The sequence below is a fragment of the Thalassophryne amazonica genome, chromosome 21, assembly GCF_902500255.1.
Source record: "Thalassophryne amazonica chromosome 21, fThaAma1.1, whole genome shotgun sequence".
In the NCBI taxonomy this organism is placed as follows: Eukaryota; Metazoa; Chordata; class Actinopteri; order Batrachoidiformes; family Batrachoididae; genus Thalassophryne; species Thalassophryne amazonica.
In genome coordinates, this window is record NC_047123.1 from 16931523 (window position 1) to 16955633 (window position 24111).

Genomic DNA, 24111 nt, shown 5'->3' on the forward strand with positions numbered 1-24111 from the left:
TAAACTTGTTTGTACAGCTGTATCACAAGTAAGTAGCAATTATTCTGAAGAGAAAAGTCATGTTTAGTCAATGATACAACTCAAAGATTTAGTTTTCTGGTTAACACAACATTAAACGAGTCACGCTGCAGACAACAACACATTCTGGAACAGGATGGTCTACTTCCAGGTCACCTCTTCACCAGGCTTCAGTTCCCTGCACAGAAGATACATTAGAGAGAAGCATTAACTTCAGGTTTGTGTATCAGAAACATTGCTATGGCCAAGCAATTAAAAAGCTATTCTTAAAGTCTAACCTGTGGAATAAAACTTGTGACAAAATGCTGAAGTGGGCAGTCACAACCCAGTATTTGGGGACAATATATTTGGTAGAGGAAAGATCATAAACCCCATGTGCCTTCATGATGGTGGGAGGAAACCAAAGTGTCCACAGTTAGTTTTCCAGGAATTCACAGAAATTTGGGACTGTTGTGGCAACAATTTCCGCATTATTTTTGTTTTCCTGGCCCACAGCAGATTTAATTTATGGTTTGATTTCATGATGTTTGTAAAATCTTGACATCTGATGAGATGCCACAGTGGGTATCAAGTTTCATTTCCTGATCTGGAATTGAAGGATCAATGTTAACATGCCATCGCTTGTCCACACTGCTGCGAATGAGAGGCCATTACAGATTTTACAGGGAACTCAGTGTTGAAGAAATGGATGGAAATGTGCTGAAGGGGTTGAATTCATTGTCAGTTGATATTAAAATTTCACACATCAAAATCTTTGGAATTAATGTACTTCAAACTCTCCATGCAAACATGATATGCCCCCTAAGTCTGCATTTTATGATTTATTCTCAAACAGTGGGGTAAAAAAGTATTTAGTCAGTCCCTGATTGTGCAAGTTCCCCTACTTAGATGAGAGGTCTAATTTTCAACATAGGTACACTTCAACTGTGAGACAAAATGAGGGGAAAAAAAAAATCCTGGAAATCACCTTGTAGGATTTTTAAATAATTTCTTTGTAAATTATGGTAGTAAATAAGTATTTGGTCAATAACAAAAGTTCAACTCAATACTTTGTAACAAAATCTTTGATGGCAATGACAGAGGTCAAACATGTCCTGTAAGTCTTCACCAGGTTTACACACACTGTAGCTGGTATTTTGGCCCATTCCTCCATGCAGATCTCCTCTAGAGCATTGATGTTTTGGGGCTGTTGCTGGGCAACATGGACTTTCAACTCCCTCCACAAATTTTCTATGGGGTTGAGGTCTGGAGACTGGCTCGGCCACTCCAGGACCTTGAAATGCTTTTTACGGAGCCACTCCGTTGCCCGAGCGGTGTGTTTGGGATCACTGTCATGCTGGAAGACCCAGCCATGTTGCATCTTCAATGCTTTCACTGATGGAAGGAGGTTTTGGCTTAAAATCTCACGATACATGGTCCCGTTCATTCTTCCCTTAACACGGATCAGTCGTCCTGTCCCCTTTGCAGAAAAACAGCCCCAATGCATGATGTTTCCACCCCCATGCTTCACAGTAAATATGATGTTCTTGGAATGCAACTCAGCATTCTTCTTTCTCCAAACATGACGAGTTGAGTTTTTACCAAAATGTTCTATTCTGGTTTTACCTGACCACATGATATTCTCCCAATCCTCTTCTGGATCAGCCATATGCTCTCTGGCAAACTTCAGACAGGCCTGGACATGTACTAGCTTAAGTAGGGAGACACGCCTGGCACTGCAGGATTTGAGTCCCTCTCGGCGTAGTGTGTAGTCTTTGTTGTTGGCCATGGTTGAGGTTGGAGTCTGACTGTTTGAGGCTGTAGACAGATGTCTTTTTTACAGATAACGAGTTCCAACAGATGCCATTAATACAGGTAACAGGTGGACAGAAAAGCTTCTTAAAGAAGAAGTTACGGGTCTGTGAGACAGAAATCTTGCTTGTTTGTGGGTGACTAAATACTTATTTTCTACCATAATTTACAAATAAATTCTTTAAAAATCCTACAATGTGATTTTTGGATTTTTTTTTCTCATTTTGTCTCATAGTTGAAGTGTACCTATGATGAAAATTACAGACCTCTCTCATCTTCCTAAGTAGCAGAACTTGCACAATCAGGGGCTGACTAAATACATTTTGGCCCCACTGTATATAGGGGTGAAATAGTGATGTGGAAGAAAATATGAAACATTTAACACACTCACAGAAATCAAACATTTATGTGAAAAATGTGTGTTTGCGCCAGGTAAATTGTCAGTATCCCAGAAATCCTGATGTCAGCACTGGATGGAAAAATCCATGTTATTGCAGTTTACATTTTATATAAGTAAAGAATTAAATTTAAACCAAAATCAATGTTCTTGAGAACTAAGTGATATTGGTGACTAAAGCCCCTTTCACACCAGGCCAACGTAGAGTTGCGTAATGTGGTGTACCGACGAGGCCGAGCTTATGCACCCCAATGTGGCAATATGCTGAGAGATTTAAACATTTAACTTTTTTTGTGGCCATATGATGGAGTACTGGACACAATGCTCTACGCAAGTCTATGCAACACTCGGCAACTGTATGCGACACTGCACTACTATACACCATGCCTCTGCAATTATACGCTACCCTACAGCAGTCTGGTGAAAAATCCTTTTAGGTTTATATATATATATATATATATATATATATATATATATATATTATCAGTACAAACCTGCATTTGTAGATTTTATTTATCCCACTGGACTCTGTTGAACTTTGCTAGCAGTGAAGCTTCAAAACCACAGAAGAGGTGGGCCAAAGCTTCCCCCAATGTGCGCAACATACACAGTAGATAGGGTTGCAAAATTTCTTGAATTTTCAAACTTGAAAACTTTCCATGGGAATTTATAGGAATTAACAGGAATAAATGGGAAAATTGGGAATTTACTATATTGAAGGTATGTTCTGAATGGCGAACTTGGATATAGTTGGGGAAAATAATATTTTAGCATAATACTGACTAAAACAAGTAGATATCATGCAAGTACAGTTGGATATCAGTGCTATAACATAACTGCTGGGTTATTGAGCCCACGCACCCTACAGGCACTGTGCATTCCTCTATCAAATGCACAGATGTTTCTAGAATCCTGGATCACACATTTGAGTCTTCTGGATAGTAAGCAGTCCCTGCAACAGTTGGCCATATCCCAGACTGCAGGCATTGAAAGTGACATAAAGAAAGTCATCTTAGATAATGTGTTCTGGAAGAGATTGTCTAGCAGTCTGGGAATCCTCAAACCAATTGCAGCAGCAACAGTCAAGATAGAGGGTGATGGTTCCATCTTATCAGATGTCCTGTGTCATTTTTCAGACCTCAAACAAGATATCCAGACAGTCCTACCCATGGGTGCAATTTGGTGGGGAATAGGGGGGACATGTACCCCCCACCTTATCAACCAGGGGGGACAGAATATGGTACGTTACCCCCACCTTCTGACGTGTGTGTGTACTTGAAACATGCTATGCCAGTCTTATGTGCAAAACCATGTCAGAATAGTATCTTTGTTTCTGCAAGTATGTATTTTTAGCAGCATTGACTTGTTTACAACACGTGTTTCTTGTTTGTCACATTTGGAATTTTCTGAGACTGCATTTGCCCAGATTTGAAACCAAAAATAGTTGCCTCTAGGGACTAGTGTCTACACATAAGTATCAATGAACCATATGCTAATTTACTAAATTCTGAAAGTTAGAAAAGGAAATCAGAAATGCTATCTGGGACCTCAGAAAGCCCATCTGCAATTATTGCTTGATCTCCAAAATCAGTCTATGCAAGCGAAATTATGTTCAGTATGAGTGTTGTCATTAGTGCCACTTCAAAAATTAAATTCATGATAAGTAATTTATCCTAAACTTATGATCTGTTTTTTCAAACTTATGCAAAAACAAATCTTGAGAAAAAAAAAATACAGTATGCAATAGTTAATAATTATTAAGAGCCTGTTCTTTCATATTTATGAATACATTTTACGACATTGCAGTTGTATTTTTTTTAATGAAAACTCAACCTATCATTCTTTTTGAGTTCTACACGTGATGGATGATACCTTATTTACACCAGGATGTTAATAAAATCAATGCTGGCTATTCTCAGAATAAAGTACTTACAGTGAGGAAAATAAGTATTTGAACACCCTGCGATTTTGTAAGTTCCCCACTTAGAAATCATGGAGGGGTCTGAAATTTTCATCTTAGGTGCATGTCCACTGTGAGAGACATAATCTTAAAAAAAAAAATCCGGAAATCACAATGTATGATTTTTTTAATAATTGTGTTATTGCTGCATATAAGTATTTGAACACCTACCAACCAGCAAGAATTCTGTCTCTCACAGACCTGTTAATTTTTCTTTAAGAAGCCCTCTTATTCTGCACTCTTTTCCTGTATTAACTGCACCTGTTTGAACTTGTTACCTGTATAAAAGACACCTGTTCACACACTCAATCAATCACACTCCAACCTGTCCACCATAGCCAAGACCAAAGAGCTGTCTAAGGACACCAGGGACAAAACTGTAGACCTGCACAAGGCTGGGATGGACTACAGGACAACAGGCTAGCAGCTTGGTAGAAGACAACAACTGTTATGATTATTTATTAGAAAGTGGAAGAAACACAAGATGACTGTCAACCTCCCTCGGTCTAGGATTCCATGCAAGATCTCACTTTGTGGGGTAAGGATGATTCTGAGAAAGCTCAGAACTACACAGGAGGACCTGGTCAATGACCTGAAGAGAGCTGGGACGACAGTCAAAGGTTACATTAGTAACACATGATGCTGTCATGGTTTAAAATCCTGCAGGGCAGCAAGGTCCCCCTGCTCAAGCCAGCACATGTCCAGGCCCGTTTGAAGTTCACCAGTGACCATCTGGATGATCCAGAGGAGGCATGGGAGAAGGTCATGTGGTCAGATGAGACCAGAATAGAGTTTTTTGGAATCAACTCCACCTACCATGTTTAGAGGATGAGAACAACCCCAAGAAAACCATCCCAACCATGAAGCATGGGGGTGGAAACATCATACTCTGGGGGTGCTCTACTGCAAAGGGGACAGGACGACTGCACCCTATTGAAGGGAGGATGGATTGGGTCATGTATTGCGAGATTTTGGCAAACAACCTCCTTCCCTCAGTAAGAGCATTGAAGATGGGTCATGGTTGGGTCTTCCAGCATGACAATGACCCCAAACACACAGCCACGGTAACTAAGGAGGGGCTCCGTAAGAAGCATTTCAAGGTCCTGGAGTGGCCTGGCCAGTCTCCAGACCTGAACTCAAAAGAAAATCTTTGGAGGGAGCTGAAACTCCAAACCTGAAAGATCTAGAAAAGATCTGCATGGAGGAGTGGACCAAAATCCCTGCTGCAGTGTGTGAAAACTTGGTGAAAAACTACAGGAAACGTTTGACCTCTGTAATTGCAAACAAAGTAAGTCCCTTCGCCTGCTCCCTTGTTTACACTCGGGGTAATTCAAGGTGGGTCTGCATGTCGAACTGGCACAGGTTTTACGCTGGATACCCTTCCTGACGCAACTCCACATTACATGAAGAAATGTGGCAAGGGTGGGATTTGAACCCGGAACCTTCTGCACTGGAACAAGGGCATTAACCACTTGGCCACCACCCTCTGTAATTGCAAACAAAGTCTACTGTATGTTTCTCACAGTGGACATGCACCTAAGATGAAAATTTCAGACCCCTCCATGATTTCTAAGTGGGAGAACTTGCAAAATCACAGGCTGTTCAAATACTTATTTTCCTCACTGTATATCCACAGTTTCAAATTGCATAAGTCAAATGGTGTCCACTTTATGGTCTTCTCAAAACATTAAAATGACTGTTCTGGATGCTCAGAATGCATCTGAGCTTATCTAGAAACCGTTGGCTTCTGGGGACCTACAGCGGCCCCCAGACCCCCGGCCTATGGGCTTCGCACTTTGTCCCCCCCCCAGTTTCTAGTTCTAAATTGCGCCCTTGGTCCTACCCACTTCTCTACTTCTTAAAGCAGAGGAAACTGCCGTTGTGAAGTTGCTTGAAAAGGCCCGGGAGTTCTGCATGAAGCTGTTGCATGCAGCAGCATACATGTTGGACCCAAAATATGATGGGGATTTACTCTCTGGGGAAGAGATAAAACAGGTCGGTGATGCCGACCGGTGCCGCAACCAGCCCGCCTGATAAGGATGCAGAACACAATGCTCTGTTAAAAAAAAACAAAAAAGCATTGGTCAAAAATGTTTGTAAATGTGAAAATCATATTTGTTCATGTTGGAGCTTATATCCAGTAAGTGAAACGGAGTGGCTATACGCCCAACCGTTGGGTTAATGAAGTAAATTTGCAAGCATATATGCCCAACCACAACTGGACCAATGAGCGTGCTTGTAAGATCACTTCCGGTTTCAACGCGAGAGGGAAAAAAGGCGGATATTTTCTCGCCGGCTGTGGGAGGTTTTGTAGCCCGCGGAGGAGCTGTGATCTAAAGTGGTTCTGTTTGGCTCATCACACCCAGGGAACAGTGTCAAACTAACACCATCTTACAGCCAACAAGCAACATTTTATTCAAAAACTATTTTGTCATTAACAGGCTTCCATTCAAAGTGCTTATGAAATTTGTCTGTTTTCATCCATTGCGGTGTTTTCGCAGTAATTAAAGACGGCACCATTAAATGTGTCAAACATTTGCCGCAATAGAGCCTTAAAAAGTGGTGTAAAAAATGTAGTTTAGATGCACAAAACGTGTCAAATACACGATCACGGTTGGGCGAATAAGGTAAGACATTAAATTTATCTGCCCAACAGTTGGGCGTATAACCGTTGCCTAAGTGAAATTGACTCATCAACAGACATCACCTCAAGGAGATGAATGTTTCTAAAATAAACTGACATTATAATGCTTTGACTTCAGTAGAAACTAAATTTTGTCACTTTAGTGAAATTTGCTTTAAAGTATTTCATTAACTGCTGTTTTTCCAGCAGAATATTTTCATAATTGCTCTGCAATTCCACCCCCTCCAAAAAAATTAATAAATGAATAAATAAATAAATCACTGCACAAAGGAAATGTGCTTCACAGATGGGCACTTGGGCATTCTGGGATAAGACCCCGACCCTTTAAAAATGTTTACCAGGCTCTTCCGCCAATTATACACACAAAACTGTAACTACTCTTTCATGCTTACCTTTTGAATAGTTGGCTTTTGTTTCTGAATCCTGACAATTTCTCATCCTGTTGCCTGTCAAGGTACCATCCAAGCAGAAACCCAATGGGCATCAATGAATGCATCCAGTGGTCACGAAAAAATGTGACAAAACTGACCATGGCTCCTACAGAAACAAAGAACAGACATTTACTGATGGAAAACATTTGTCCTTAGACTTAGACCAATGTGACTGTACTCTCTGAAACTTCATTATTTTAATCTTTTATGTAGCAGAACATGCATTCTTGAAGCCCCTTCAACATTAGCACTGTAAACGTCGAAACTGTACAAAAAAACATACTTAAAATTTAATAGAGCTTATTCTGAGCACCTGAAAGCCATGAAACAGCAATGCATGATACAGGATTGTAGAATAACATGAAATTACTGTGTCAGTGTTACAACTGTGACAGGATAGTGTGGCTATAACACAAGTTAAAGCACACTCAAACCTGTGATCTGAGCTGTGGTATTTAATTCCAAGATGTACAACAATGTTATACAGCAGCCCTTCTCAAGAGTGGGCTGTGAGTGACCCCTAGCGGTCAGTGAGTATTTTAAATGAATGTTCGTGTTTCTCAAAACTATTTTACAATTACTTCAATATCTACATAGCAATATACTGTTGGAGTGGTAAGCAGACCTATTATTTTGGTATATTTGGGGAACTGAGTGGTCAGAGATTTTTTTGTTTTTTTGGTTAAGTTGTCCTTGGCCTAAAAAAAAAAGTCTGAGAAACACAGTTACAGGCACAGTGGTATACATAGGCAGGCAAACATACTCTGCATTTGCTCTCATGATACAGACCTGCACACATGGCCACATATAGCAGCTTATAAGCGTAATGTTTGTAACATGTGGATCATAAAAATTAATTCCCTACTGAATTCAGGTGAGGTGGAGACAGACAATGCACTGTAGGTAAGCCAAACAGAAGTAGTCAAAAGAAAAAGGTGTACCATCTGGAAGGACCATATTTGTGTATATCCTCCTCTGCTAGTTAATTTGAGGGTATCTAGGATACATGGGGTGGAATGATACATTGCATATGATAATAATCTTATAGTGGGACTTGTATCTAATCTTTTCCTTCTTTTAAATGAGTATCATTATACCATGAAAAGCCAACTACCACATGGAATAAATATTAGAATAAACAAATTATTTATAAAATATACAAATAGGAATTTGATGGTATCAAGGATTACAATTCTTACATACTTTTTCTTTAAATTTAAACATTCACCACAGATTATTTCCCACATGTTTAGCATGATCAGCCATGTAATTCTGTATCATACATGCATCAAACTGTGATAGGAACCATATCGTGGACTGAGTAGTGCATCGGTCCACCCCTACAGGACACCCTGAAATAGTCTGAGCAGCATCAACCAAAAATTTGACCACAACCTGTTGCTCTGCTCCTTTGGTGCAAGGAGGGAACTGGCCATAATGTTTATGTGGTTTGTCTAATTCCCACCAGGAAAACAACACTGACCCTTGTGCTACCTTCTGAATAGTTCTGAATGTATAAACGTATTAATAAACTCTATTTAAAAAAAGAAGCTGCTAAATTTCATATTTAAGACTAGTAAGTGTATTATTGATACATTTGTGAGCATAAGGTCAGTATAGGATATTATTGCAATGACATATGAACAAAAACAAAGAAATCTCAGGGATATTTTCTCAGTGAGTTTGAGGATGATCCAGAGGTCAACAATTACCATACCATACCAACTTTACAGTATCGATATTACAGTATCACAGCGTAACCAGCTCTCCACAGGATTTTCCTATGAGTTACTTTTTTTTTTTTTTTTTTTTTTTTTTACTCCATGAAGCCAAACTGACCACTTGGAGTCCGGATACATTTTGCACCACAACGTCGAGGGAATCCACTGAATAAGTCATATATCGAGAATAGGTGGCGGTTTCCCAAAAATGATTGTCAGTACACACTTCAAACTTTTATTGCTAAATTTGGTGCCCTAACCAGTACAGTCACTTGCCCAGTTCCAGATCATTGCCGGTTCCAGATCACTGCTGTAGTATTTGTGCCGCCGTTTCTCGTAATTAGCATGAATAAGCTAATACTTGGTACCAATGGAAAGACTGATGTTTTATCTACAAATGACCACAAGCTTGACCGGATCCAGCCATCCTTGTGATCAGCAGAGGAATCAAAACATCCGGTCTCGGTGGTGTACGTGCGTTTTCTGACTCACTCATTTCTGCAAGTGTGAAAGTGATGATCTCTATTAAGTAGCAAAGGTGAGTTAGTCATTCAGTTTCATTGGTTCTAGAGTGGGAAAATACTTACTTACTTGGGTAGAAAATGTCAGTGTGTTATGTCTTGCTGTTTAATTGCTGCATGCATTTATCTCTGACGCGAAAATTTGCCGGCTGTGGATCACTGAAGCAGCAGCCTCGTGTCAGTACTTGTGAGCTATGTGTACTTTGGGGGTCATCTCAACATCACGAATGGGCATGAATGTGGGGGCTTTTACTTTTTAATTCGGGACAAATCTCACCTCCACACATTTAAAAACCTCCTTTGTTCTCCATGTCTAACAGTATAAATGGCCCAGGGGATCACTGGCTGCTCTCTGACCAGCCTGGAGGAAATTGCTAGCTCTCGCTACCTCAGCAGAGCTGCCAGCATCAGCAAAGACACATCTCACCCCACCAACCACCTGTTTGACCTACTACCCTCCGGCCGATGGTATAGGTCAATCAAAATTAGGATAACATACTCAGGGACAGCTTTCTCCCCAGAGCGATCATTGCACTGAACAACTTTTCATGTTTCTTGTGCAATATCTGTAAACCATGTGCAATATTATCCCACAGTTGTATATAATTCTCGTTTTACATTTTACTTGGTCCACATTTTATTTTATTTAGTTGTACATATACTTTGAATAATTTGTTAAATTTTATTATCTTCTAACAATTACTCACACCTTGGAAAAGCACCTTTTGGAGTTGCACTCAAATCTCGTTGCAATGCAAATTACAATGACAATAAAGGCGATTCTGATTCTGATTCTATAAGGTGCGAAATGATAGCAAGTTGGGGCATCTTGTGCTATCCTGACCCACTTCATTGAGTTAAAGCTTAGGGGGAGATGTCAAAATCCAAGAATGTTTTTTACCACAGATTTTATTTTATCTTCATTTATTAAGGAATGCCACCCAATTTGACTACACACTTCATTTTTTTTGCTCGTAAAAACGTATAAACAGTGCCTTTCGAAACTAAGTGAATTCTCATTTAATAAGTATGATTTATATCATTTTGCGTTCAAAACACATTCTCGGACACAGTGTGTATCATTCTGCATTAGAAGGGCTCCGGCCAGATGCCAGGAATGCCCCCAAAGTGACACAAAGTGTCGTGATCCAGAACCGGGCAAAGTGATCCATTTCCGGCAAATATTTGCACCACACATAATGTGGCTTCACACTTTAAGTAGAAGGGCTACCCCATCCTGACTTCTTCAGCTAGATAACATCCAAATACCCAGTAAAGGATATTCAGTTGCATTATGGCTCCGTATAGCGGGACTTTCAAAAAAGTGATCCAGAACTGGGCAAATGACTATAAAAAGCAACAAAAACAGATTGCACATTAAAGAAAATAAATGGCCATAATAATATAGACAACTCCATGCTACATCATATGACATTTACGGAATCTTTGGTGCAGTATGAGCCTGGGTGAGATTAAAATGTTACATAGAGCTGAATTTAGCAACAAAAGCATCACCGAAAACTAGTAAATATTGGAGGCTAGCTAATTGCTTAGCTGGCTAACCTTAACACAAAGTATTAAGTCTTGCTTGACAGCGGTTTTACAACCCAAAGACGTACGTATAGCGTCACACACGTTTTACAGAATAATACAAACGGTAAACTGACACATTATATTAAAGAAATTAAACTATTACCGTCTGTTTACTCCACAGCTGACTGCGGCCTTCTGAACTTGATAAGCCAGAGGACAGTGGACTATACCAACTGCGCCAAGACGTCGGGGTCAAATAAACAATACAAAACAGACTATTACTGCATCAGTGTGGACATTCTTACATATTATATTCTTGTTTCGTACAGGAAATATAAACTTGCTTTGAAAAATAATTTAAATACAACATATTGAGGTTAGAATATAGCATTTTGACAGTTTGTAGTGCTATACTTGGTATGCTTCTTTGACCTTTCACACATGATGTAGCGGCAAACATGTCTGCTTGTAAAGTCAAAAACGTTAGCCAAAATGTCTTAATGTGGGGATGATACATGTTCCACTTATTTAAAATTGAAGGTGTCGTATATTTATATCATTCCTAATTATTGGTAAGTTATGTGCTCCTTTTCAGCGAAATGCATACAGTCAGAGGCTAAAATATATCTAGCATGCTAAGTTTAGCGTCGCATTGTTTCCGTGCGCTAGCTAGCTAGCTGCGGCTGACAACCGTGTTGTGTTCTAAATGTAGTAACACGGTTTTCCGTGGATTTACGATTTTATCATTCTTCTTGAATATCGACGATAAGAAGCGTTTTTGTTTGTTTGGTTTTATTGTTTGTTTTGTTTTGAAGCTTAGCGCCTTAAGCACTCGTTCAAAGTTTGTGTCAAAATGTAGCTATTTTTTGATTTTGGTGTAGATGAATAAATGCATCAATGTAATCACTTTTTTTTTAAACTGAATATTCGACATTGTTAATTTTGCCTCTGTATACCAACTGCAGCTCAAAGAGACTTTCAGCTTTCATTCAAGAGGTTTAACAAATGGCTGTTGCTATGATCTCTGATCACTTTCACTGACATCTTATTTTTCGAGGATATGCGCTAACAACACAAACATAATTTACGGGTAGCCGGCATGTATCTGGTGTTGCTGGCCAGTGGAACTGTCTGACTACACCTGTCCATGGTGTGCATGAGTTTAACGTTGTAAACCCTACATACTTGAACTCATTAAATTTGAATGTTTACAGTCAGGTCATTAATCACTGCTAGTCCTAACCTAAGTTGGCCTGTAGGTGCACATGACAAAGGAATGGAATTGAGGCTTGATGCTTGATAGTTTAAACTTGAACTTTAATAGCTATAAATATCCCCAAAAGCCAACATATGTCATGCTGCCTTCACATGGATTGGTAGCCACTGTGTCGCATCACTCAATATTTGCATAAAATAAATTTCTTGTCTATTTTGGCCCTACCAGGCCAGGATTAATGGCCACTTGTCCCTTATCACTGTGGAATGCCCACTCTGATTAAAAATGAATGGCAGTGGGTCGATTTTCCTCTTTCTCTTGTAACTATTGTCATCAAGTGGTATTTGGGGATCCCAGCCATGCTTGACAACATTATACACAATGCTGCCAATGCCCCCCATCCCCTTGCTGGACAAAGTACATAATGACAGCATTTTCAACAGACAAGGTGTTTTTCTGCATTGTTTATATGATAAAAGAAAATTTTTCACATTACCAAAAATAATGTCAGTACATGATATGTTTGTAAAAGACTCATACTGGTCCATATTATTGGCTGACCAGTATAACTGATTGGCAATCGCTTGTTATTGGATGCTGTTATACAAAGTGGTGGAATGCAGTGCCATATCAATAGGCATTTCGTTAAGGCAAACATAGAATTACAGCAATTTTTGTGTTAGATCCCTCTTCACTTCAGTATTAAAGGGTAATGTCTTAATAGAAGACTTTTACTACAGCTCAGCATGTCATTTTTCCTGTGATCATAACCTTTTTGCTTTCTTTTTAATTCATTTTGTCATTTTTTTATATGCACTTACAGGGTGACAACTGAACACCATGACGTCCATTATTAAGCTGACAGCCGTATCGGGGGTTGAGGAGGAGTCAGCCCTTTGTTATATGCTGCAGGTGGATGAATTTCGCTTCCTCTTGGACTGTGGCTGGGATGAGAATTTCTCAAATGATGTCATTGACGCATTGAAAAGGTAATTATAATATCCATCATCTGGCTACATGTAGTGTCACTTTTTTCATCTCTGTTTCCCTGCATTTAATAATTTGTGTAATCTCTATTTGTCCATGCAGATATGTTCATCAGGTTGATGCTGTGCTTATCTCACACCCTGACCCCATACATCTGGGAGCTCTGCCATACGCTGTGGGAAAGTTGGGCCTGAACTGTACTATCTATGCCACAATTCCTGTGTACAAAATGGGTCAGATGTTCATGTATGATCTATATCAGGTAAGAATGGGAATTGGCTTGCAGGCATACAGATCTCATATTCATACAGTTTGAATGCATCAACATTAGTTTGTTTTATTCCCCACATAGTCTCGGAACAACAGTGAGGATTTCACACGCTTCACACTTGATGATGTGGATTCTGCTTTTGACAAAATCCAACAGCTGAAGTATTCTCAGATTGTCAACTTGAAAGGTTAGTGCATTACACACCATTTTGGATAGGAGTTAGCCTTGTTTATGTGTTGTGCACACAAGTGTTTTATGTTGTTTCTGTTGCTTGACAGGGAAAGGACATGGTCTTTCCATAACTCCACTTCCAGCTGGTCACATGATTGGAGGGACAATATGGAAAATTGTGAAGGATGGCGAGGAGGAGATTATTTATGCTGTGGATTTCAATCACAAGAGAGAGATGTAATTAGATCTAACATGCATGTGAAATGTAACTAGTTTTTAACTTTGGCTGTTCGTTCATGCCTTGTTTGAATGGCTTTTTCTCTCCTAGTCATTTGAACGGCTGTACGTTGGAAACCCTTAGTCGTCCTTCCTTGTTTATCACAGACTCCTTCAATGCTTCATATGTACAGCCCCGCCGCAAACAAAGGGATGAGCAGCTCCTTAGTAAGTAATTTTCACAAGACTAATTTTATCCTTTATATGACGGAATGTTCGTGTTTATTAATGACCCTTTAAATATTTATTTTGGGTACAGTGATGCATTTATCATGTTACTGAGGTTCACCATCAACACAGTTGAGTCAGAGAAAACTGTTTTGTCGTCTGTGTTCAATCAAACAGCCCGACTTTCTCATAGGCTTTTGGACCTTTTGAAGTTACGGCATTAAAATATGACTTTTGAGCCATATTCCATGTCAAATCACTTGGTTTGATGAAAAGTATTCCAAGACAGATACCCTCTCAAATTCCATTTGGGGTGGAAAAAAAAAGAAAAATAAATCCCAGTTAATTTTATGCATTTTGTTGAATCAGGTTTTTGGTTCTCACTCATACAGGGCTGTGAAAACTCCGCGGGATTCCGTGGATTTCATCATGGGCGGGGTTGGGGGGGGTGTTAATGTTGTACTCTTTAATCGTGATCGTTACTGAGTTTTTAAAATGCTTATCGCAAAGCGGTCTTTTTCTTTACGACATCATGCAAGTTTTATAAGTCCGCGGACACTGATCTGTGTGTTACAGATACAAATCAGTTTCCTCAGATCCACGGAGATTCGCGGAGGAAAACGCCACTCAAAACCTGGCTGTTACAACAGTTGTTGTAAAGCGGGACTGGTTGGTTGCTGTGGTGATGCTGTGTGGCTCCTATGCAAAGCTTAGCTAAAAGTAGCATGTGGACATCGCACACTTTTAGAACTTTCAAGTTTTTAAAAGAAGAACTTTGCAGCATGTCTGTGTCATGGAGCAACATTAGACAGAGCGAAGATGGCGAGAAAGACGGTTTGAAAAAGTGTGATAAGGACAAGAATCTGTGGAATTGTTGCTGGCTTCATGAACACACCTGAAAGATGAACAGGAAAAGCGAACTGGTAAGAATTTTTTTTCTCTCTGGAAAATAAACATTGTGCTGTTCAAACAGAATTTCAGAAAAGATTATGTGCCCTTTTTTTCTTTCATTAATCTAGACTTTCTTTCATTGAAAAAAAGACACTGGCTTTGAATGAATTTAGGCTACATGAATTTACACAACAATGTAAATTAGTTTTTATTAATGTAGGCTTTTTTCATGGGAAAAAAGACACTGTGGCTTTGAGTGGATTTACAGGAATTTACACAAGAATGTGTGGCTTTTTATTATAAGGTATGTTATTGATATTTTACCCTGATTTTTAAAATATTCTACAATCTTTAGCTGTGGTTTTTGACATGGTTTAACAGTCTTTTCAGTCTTCATGAATTTCATGTAGTTTAATTGTTCTGAGTTAATGCATAATTTGGTTTACAATTTAAAGGAAAATCATTCTAGGTCCTACTTCCATGTTGTATTCTGTTATTTCAACATGATCATTGATGGTTCAAATGAAAGGTTAACTCTAGGATCATTTAAATATGCACTAATTTTGAGATTTGTTCTTCCAGGAGATGTTGAAAATGTATCAGTAGATTAAAATTTAATTTGGTTTCTGGGGCCCCACAAGGCCCTAGCTGTGCTCCCCAGACCCCCTGTGAATTTTTCTCGGATTTGACCATTTTCATTTCACAGCCCTGCTCATAGCTCCCTTGTGACTCTGCCTACCTGTAGAATTCATAAATGCATTCATATTTGGTGTCAGAAGTTAGACTTAAAGATTTTTCCAGCAAAATGCATACAATCAATTAAAATTTTATATGTTTGTAGTTTCATAACAATTAAAGATCTAATATTTAGGATTTATCCATAAGCTTGGTATAGGAGCACCTGTGAATTATCATTATTATTATTATTATTCATTTAGTCATTCATTTTCCATACCACTTACTCAATCAAGGGTCACGAGGGGCTGGAGCCTATCCCAGCAGTCATAGAGCACGAGGTGGGGTACACCCAGGACTATTATTATTATTATTATATTTTAAATGTATTAAGTTTTTATGGGGAATCTGAGAATATAACCTGGGACTCTCTGGGTGATTTTATATGGGGTGACTGGTGAATTTCTGAGTTTATGTGTGTGAGAGAAACTGTCGAAATAGCTTGGTAGAGGTAGAAGATATTTAATCTGACAGAACACAATAATTTAGAGTATTTTTTGAGGGAGAGGTGCCATTTTAGGTTTTATTCACTTTTACTTTCACTTTTAATGATATTTCATCAGATGATTTTGGTACTTAATATTGCCTTTGAGAAGGTGTTAACTTAAATCATATACAGCTAGACCTCTGTCACTCTCCAAGAGTCCTCTGTTTAGTGGTCTCTTGACAATTGGATCTTGAGTGATAACCTTTGAACCTAACTGCTGTGCTTTGATCACCCCTCTTTGATCCTGATCTGTAAAACATCTTTGTTCTATGATTCTGACCACTGAACTTAGATCCTGATTATTGGATTTTGAGCCTGATCAGTAGTCTTTCACCCTGAACTTTGATCTTTAAACCTAGCCAAGAAGTTTGTTTGTTTATTTATTGCTGCCTGTGTTTGGTAGCAGAATATCTCCGGTCCTGATTTCTGTATTCAGGGTCACAATGAAAATCAAAGGCAGAATCCACTCCTTTATCCAAATCTGCCCCAAAATTTATTTACCTCTTCTTTGACCCAAAGACTCCCTCTATCACATGTCATTGAAGTCCAGTCATGTCCTTTTGAGCTTCCAAAGCTGAAATACTATGGACGATCCATCCCTTGAGCTGGACACACACCGGATTTACTCAGCTCTTCCTTGACCTAAGGCACACCACTCCGATTTTTAAAAATCTGTCCTCAGCATCAGAAGCTGCACCTTTCCAAAGGGAAGTCCTCAACACATTGCCATTTAAAATCCTTTCTCACAAGATCGGTTGAAAGGACTAGCTGTTCTATATCCCTCTCTTTCCGCTTCTGAAACCTCCTTACTTCAGGGATGGCTGTATAAGGCTTTACCAGCGGGACACATCATCAGTTGTGTACCTCAGCATCATTGGGTGTTTCAGATGGTGTCGTTCCTCTTTAGCCACAGCCAGTGGCTTGTCCTTTCAGCAGTATCGGCCAGCTCTTTAATGGCCTGTCTATGAGCCTCCCCCTGACTCTGATCTGTTATGTTTTAGTTGCATTTCAAATTCTGTTGAATAATTATGACCTACACTTTCAGTTTTTATTATTACATCTATATTTGTAGTCTGTTGGTTGTTTGTTTCTAAAGCTGTAAAAAACACACAGTTTAATGCAGTAATTTAATGCATGTCCTCATGTTGTAATGATGTTTCCTCTCATTTTGTTACTTAAAGCCAATGTGATGGAGACCCTCCGTGGTGATGGAAATGTCCTTCTTGCTGTGGACACAGCTGGCCGTGTGTTGGAACTGGCTCAGCTTTTGGACCAAATTTGGAGGACAAAGGATGCTGGGTTGGGAGTCTACCCGCTCGCCCTTCTTAATAATGTCAGCTACAACGTGGTGGAGTTCTCCAAGTCCCAGGTCTCAGCCACTGATTGTGAACATACATAATTGAAACTCAATGTTTAATAACTTGGCTTTTTGACACTAATTAACAGAAAGAGGAAAATGACATTTACCTTGTATGCATTTGTAGGATCAGATATGTCTCTCCAAACGATTTGCACTTGAGGATTAACAAAAGTAGTAAGGGATTATGAGGAAAATGTCCTTGGAAAGTGAGGCAGACATGTCAGCATTGTGCATATGGACACAGCAGTTTAGCTCGTGTGTGTAATTTCAGATTCTTTTAGCTCGTGTGTGTAATTTCAGATTCTATCAGTAGTGTACAGCATTTTTTCAAATCCAGATCACAAATTTTAGATTGGATTGGAATTTGAACTCTTTTTAATTTTAAACTCACTTTTTACAACTCCACACATTTAGTAGTAGTTACAGCTTCTATTTATATTTGTATTTTCAATGTCAGACGTTCCATTGTGTCAAAGGTTTACATACACCACATTAACTGCTTCTCTGAACAGTATGAATGAGCCCAAAAGAAGCCAGAAATTGAATTAATTTATTTTAAAAGCTCCTGAATGACTAATTGGCAAAGTTAGGAGTTAATGGTAGCACCCACGTCCGTGTTTAATTGCTTATCTGTAGAAATGGTGGCATCTTGCATTTAAGAGCTGAGAACAAATCATAAAAATTATGATAAGCTTTTATTTAATCCTGAGGTTCTTGTGGACCTTCAGGAAGCACAAAGTCTCTCAGCTTTTTGTGTAACCGTTGTATACTTAGGGCAGCACGATGGCTTACTGGTTAGCACTGATTCCTCACAGCAAGAAGGTCATGGGATCGATTCCCACTTTCTCTGTGGAGTTTGCATGTTCTCTCTGTGTTTGCACGGGTTCCCTCCAGATGCTCCAGCTTCCTCCCACAGCCAAAGACATGCAGGTTAGATGGATGGAAAAATTTAAATTGTCCTTAGCTGCAACAGACTGGCGTCCTGTCCAGGGTGTATTTCGCCTCACACTTTATGACCGCTGGGATAGGCTCCACCCCCCCAGTGACCCTAAATTGGAGTAAGCGGTTGAAAATCAGTGAGGTTGTACAGTTACTTGTGGTATCATGAATCTTGAAGAGATGGCTCCTAAAGAGGAACTTGACTTTTAGAGATGTAAAGCTTTACACCATATGCTTTACCTTCATTGTTAAGATTATTTTCCCTGCTCTTAAATGCAATATGGGCACGGGTTTATATCTAGATCCTTAAATACACCCAAAGGTTCCCTAATTATGGCAATTATACATTCATTTTAAATAAGTTATTCTGGAGTCTTGGAATGTTTCATGCTGTTTAAACAGGTAGTCAACGTGATGTATGGAAACCTTTAACCCACTAAAAATATGAGCTAATGAATAAAAACTGAAATATATGTCTTGTGACTACTATTTTTAAATAACTGTATATGGAAATAAAGTTTTTTCATTTAGTTATTATAACTGACTTAAACACACAATGGTTTGATTTAAATAAATAAATAAAAGATATCCAGTTGGGGAAAATTGGGTTTGAATGTTGTTAGCCAACTGTGTAAATATGTATATGTGTCGATTTTGTAATTTTGAATATGTTGGCTATATTTTTACTTTGATGATTGCACGTGTGTGTGTTTTCCTATGAAGAAACACTGAAAATGTCTTTTAGCTTGGGGGGGTTATGCTATATATTGATAAAGATATGGATGAAAATTACAAAATCACAGCATGCACGATAACCTGCTTTCTATCTGCAGGTGGAGTGGATGAGCGATAAACTCATGAGGTGTTTTGAGGACAAGAGAAACAACCCTTTCCAGTTTCGTCACCTGACCCTCTGCCACAGTCTTTCGGACCTGGCCCGTGTACCCAGTCCTAAGGTGGTGCTTTGCAGCCAGCCAGACCTTGAGTCTGGCTTTTCTCGAGAGCTGTTTATCCAGTGGTGCCAAGACGCCAAAAATTCAATCATCCTAACCTACCGTACTTCACCTGGAACCCTGGCCCGCTACCTTATTGACAATCCCGGAGAGAAGATGCTCGATCTAGAGGCAAGTCCAATGAACGAAAAGTCACAAGGCAGATTTAGGCTAGCGGAATATCCAGGTCACTCTCTTTATGTGTTTCCCCCACAGGAAGGTACTGTTTCTCCCTGTTTGAGTCATAGCTGAAAAAACAATGTCTCATTTTGTTTTTTGCACAATATTCAGTTTTTGCTTTTACCATTTTAACAGGTGAGAAAAAGAGTAAAGCTTGAAGGCAAGGAGTTGGAAGAATTTCTTGAAAAAGAGAGACTGAAAAAAGAAGCAGCGAAAAAACTTGAACAAGAAAAAGAGTAAGTCCCAGTAGAGCACACATGGTGCCTTCCAGTAACTCCTTTAGAGTTGTAGTCTATCTTGTTTACTTCCTTTACTAATTCTCCTTTGTTCACATGACTGGTCAGTTTTTGAGGATGGCCTGCCCCTGAAATATATATTATAATGCATCATAGTACTTCCTTTTTTTTTTTTCTTTTTTTTTTGTGATTGTGTTGAAATCCATCTCTGGATTGTTTGATGACTTGAGGGACTAACACATGTCTTGGTGTGAAACAAGTCAGCAGCAAAGTGTGCAATTACCTTTGGAGCCTTAAAAATTGCAACCCACCCAGTAAAAGTACTGCCAAGCATTGGATGTAGATGCAGTCACTCTCAAATAAAATCTATACAAAACTGTTTTCACCAAAGCAAAACTGTTGTTAGTATCTTCATAAATATAACTGGATCTGTAGATGTTTCTTGGTGACTGTCACTGGTGCATGCTTTGGCCATGAAACGGAACCATTTACCAAACCTGAAGCATAATCCATGACTCCACTGTCCACCCTAAAATCCAAAATCAATAATTATTGAAAATGTGTCAAATTTGTCCAGACACTTTAGCTAGCTAACTGTTATTGTTAGCACTGAGTTACTTAAGCAGAGTCTTTAGGATTACTTTATTGAAACTGTGTATTTTTAGAAAATTAAGCACACAGCCATCAAATCAGAACTATGCAGCATGATTGGTTTGAAAAGTTTTTTAAGTATCGTCTAACACCCCCACCACCTCCTTTTTGGTCATCAAGTATAGCATTGTCAAAACAAAGCAGACACATTTGATCTGGCAATGAAGAGTCCATATCGTCACCACTCCCACGTACAAGTTCTACATTTTAAACAGCATGAAGGAAGGGGTTTACTTGGATTCTTTTTTTATTATTATTATTGGGGTTAACTGATAAGGGATTTTGCCCATAATTTATAGTGTTGATTGCTACAACATTACATTGTCTAAATATTACCTGGGCTCACAATCTAACAACCTATCAAAGATACCAGATGTGTCTAGATCTGGTTTTGATTGCTGACCTTTTAAAATGGGCATTGAAATACAAAACTATATGTGGGAGTTGAGGATTTGTCTTTGTGGGCTTCCTGTTTTTACTTACATTATGATGTATGAGCTAAATGTGGAAGGCAATGGTCATACTGTGCAAACAGTCAGGTTTTCCCTTGTAAAAATGAACTAGCTTGTTCTTGCTTTCATTTGATCCATTTGCAGGGTGGATGTGGACTCCAGCGATGAGAGTGATGTGGATGATGACCTGGATCAGCCAGCTGCTGTGAAAATTAAACACCACGACCTGATGATGAAGTTAGAAGGGAGTCGTAAAGGCAGTTTCTTCAAACAAGCTAAAAAGTCTTACCCCATGTTTCCCATACATGAAGAAAGAGTCAAATGGGATGAATATGGGGAAATAATCAGGTACTGTAATGTCAATACACATATCAGTACAGAAAGAGAAGTATTCCCTGCTCCAGTAACAGCATAGGGCTTGTACAGAAAACTACGTAAGTAGGTGAAGGGCTGAGTCCATCCCAGGCATATTGTGTAAGCAAATGAAGCAGCTCATCTTACACATCTTTTTCATTGGCCAAACTTTGTAACTCCTCCTGGTTGATCCCAAGCCAGCTGGAAGATGTAATCCTTCCAGCATGTACACTGAGGGAATAACCCTTTTGTGTCTGATGATTTGCAGACGTTAATGCTGGAATTTACGGTCGCAAATTCAGCATTAACATCCGCAAATCATCAGACACGGGTTATTCCCATTCTAATCCGATTCCATTGTTTGCACGGTTTATTTTTCTGTAAGTAATTCAACCTGGATCTGTGTTTTCGGCGAAGCTTACCATAGCCAAATTTATAGTTTGGCTTCATGCCAAACTGGAAATTCTGTGATCATGGCTGTTTGTGAGAGGATACTGAGAGAACCTTGTAAGGTCCTGGTGGCACCTCTTTGGCATCAAGCGGCGTTCTACTTAATTTCTTGAGCGCACAAGGACTGCTGGACAGACCCCATCTCTGTGTAAAGGACGTTTTATCCCATCCTCATTACAGTTGGTCACAATCTAACCACTAGCAGCAGTGGGCAGCCACAGTCCGGCGCCCGGAGACCAACTCCAGATGTAGAAACATTGCCTTGGTCAGGGTCAGAGAAAGGAGCAGACCCTAAGTAAGCATGTTTTTTGATTGTGGGAGGAAACTGAAGTATTTTTTTTTTTTTTCATTTTCATTTATTTATTTCATTCATTTAAAATAAAAAAAACCCAGAAAAGCAGAAATAAAGCATCTCAAATACCAGAATGAAAAGGAGCAGAGAGAAGAACAAGTCTTATATTTTCTGCCCCTTTTTACAATACAATCTTTCAATATCCAGCGTCATTATTCAACATTATTTAACAGATTTATTTCTTTAACTTGTCACATACCACTGATTTATTTCATAATTATGACCATTATTTAATAGATTACATCTCTGACAGGTTACATTTTTAAACTTAAAACACTTTAAACATTATTAACAAATTACATTTTTTACTTCCTTACAGCCCACTGACTTATTTCATAGTTTCATACTTACTTAATACATCTAGTTTAATACGTTTTTAAATAATTTAAGCGACCTTAATTCTTTAATTTCTTTGTTGAGATTGTTCCATAATTTTACACCATTTACTGCAATACTCCGTTCCTTTACTTTGGTTCTGTATCTTGGTTTTTTAAAGACTTCTATTCCTTTCAATTTTTAACTACTTACTCTTTTCTCAAACATTTTGAATGTTTATTGGTAAAGCATTTTTATTAGCTTGGTACATTGTTTGTAATATTTTCAAATCAACCAAATCACGAAATTTAGGTACCCTGTACTTAATGAACAATGGATTAGATGGATCTCTAAAACCACTGTTGCTAATCACCCTTAAAGCCCTTTTCTGCAGAATAAACAAAGGTTGTATATAAGTTGTATATGTTGATCCCCAGATTTCTACACAATAAGTTAAATATTGTGTAGAAATCTGGGTATCTGGAGGAAACCTACGCCGATACGTGGAGAACATGAAAACGCCACACAGAAAGGACCAGGCGGGAAGCCGTCCCACAACCTGCTTCCTGTAAGGCAACTGTGCTAACCACTAACCACCGTGTTGTGCAACTACCTCAGCTCTTTTTTTTTATGTAAAGACGCAGTAGGTCTACTCCCTTCCAGGTGTTCAAACGTCTCACTCTGTACCTGAGTATAAGGCAGTCAGTTACGCTCATTTCTGTTACTTGTATCCACGAGCACGTTCTTTCAGTCACGACCCAAAGCTCCTGACTGTAGGTGTGCATCGGAACAGAAGTCAAGAGCCTCGCTTTCGCGCTCAGCTCTTTATTTGCTGTGACGGTCTGGTGCACCGTCTGCAGCCCCAATCCATCGGTCAGTCTCACTTTCCATCTTAACCCGATCCGTGAACAAGACCCTGAGGTACTTGAGCTCCTCCACTTGGGGCAATAAGTCTCCCCTGATGCAAAGGGGAGATAATCCACCCTTTCCCAACAGAGGGTCATGGTCTCAGATTTGGAAGTGCTGATCCTCATCCCAGTCAGATCACACTCAATGTGAAACCTGTCCAGTGCACATCAGAGGTCACTGTCTAATGAAGCGAACAGAACTACATCATCTGCAAAAAGCAGAGGTGTAATTCTGAGATGACCAAACTGGACACCCTCCAGTCCCTGAATGCATCTTGAAATTCCGTCCATGAAAATCACAATTACATGGTTGGTGACAAGGGGCAGTCCTGGCAGAGACCAACACCCACTGTCTGTGTAATACTACCCTGTAGCACACCTCCCAGTTTGGAGACTGTGCTGTCGTCTTGTATATTCTCACCTGAAAAAACCTATTATGAGGACAAGCTGATTTGAATATAATGAACTTTGATGCACATTGCAAAAAATGGAAATGTTCCCAAGTATATTTGTTTAATTTCTTGCCAAAAATGTAAACTGCACTTACTGTAACATATGGAAAAAAAATCACTTAAGTAAAATTTCTGTAAAATATATTTACTTGGTTTTTGCTTGTTTGTTTTTGATAAATACATATTACAGATCTGAAGTGAAAGATTTTCATTAATGTTCAGATCACCTTGTAACAAGTAACAAAAAAAAAA

General features: G+C 39.1%; 2 protein-coding genes across 2 annotated transcripts in view; one reads left to right on the forward strand and one right to left on the reverse strand.

Moving 5' to 3' along the window:
- Positions 1-42: 42 nt before the first annotated feature.
- Positions 43-11303, reverse strand: LOC117502560 (NADH dehydrogenase [ubiquinone] 1 beta subcomplex subunit 1-like). Its single transcript, XM_034161598.1, has 3 exons — positions 11180-11303; positions 7203-7347; positions 43-196 (listed from the first exon to the last, which is right to left on the reverse strand). Exons 2-3 carry the CDS (start codon positions 7340-7342, stop codon positions 160-162), a joined length of 177 nt encoding a protein of 58 aa, XP_034017489.1. The 5' UTR covers positions 7343-7347; positions 11180-11303; the 3' UTR covers positions 43-159.
- Positions 11304-11453: 150 nt separating this feature from the next.
- Positions 11454-24111, forward strand: part of cpsf2 (cleavage and polyadenylation specific factor 2) — a 34365-nt gene continuing 21707 nt past the window's right edge. The window contains exons 1-10 of the mRNA XM_034161588.1: positions 11454-11588; positions 13056-13221; positions 13322-13481; positions 13572-13677; positions 13769-13898; positions 13990-14105; positions 17400-17587; positions 19351-19641; positions 19825-19925; positions 21173-21376. Coding sequence (XP_034017479.1) covers positions 13073-13221; positions 13322-13481; positions 13572-13677; positions 13769-13898; positions 13990-14105; positions 17400-17587; positions 19351-19641; positions 19825-19925; positions 21173-21376 — 1445 coding nt within the window. The 5' untranslated portion in view covers positions 11454-11588; positions 13056-13072. The remainder of the gene's footprint in view (positions 11589-13055; positions 13222-13321; positions 13482-13571; positions 13678-13768; positions 13899-13989; positions 14106-17399; positions 17588-19350; positions 19642-19824; positions 19926-21172; positions 21377-24111) is intronic.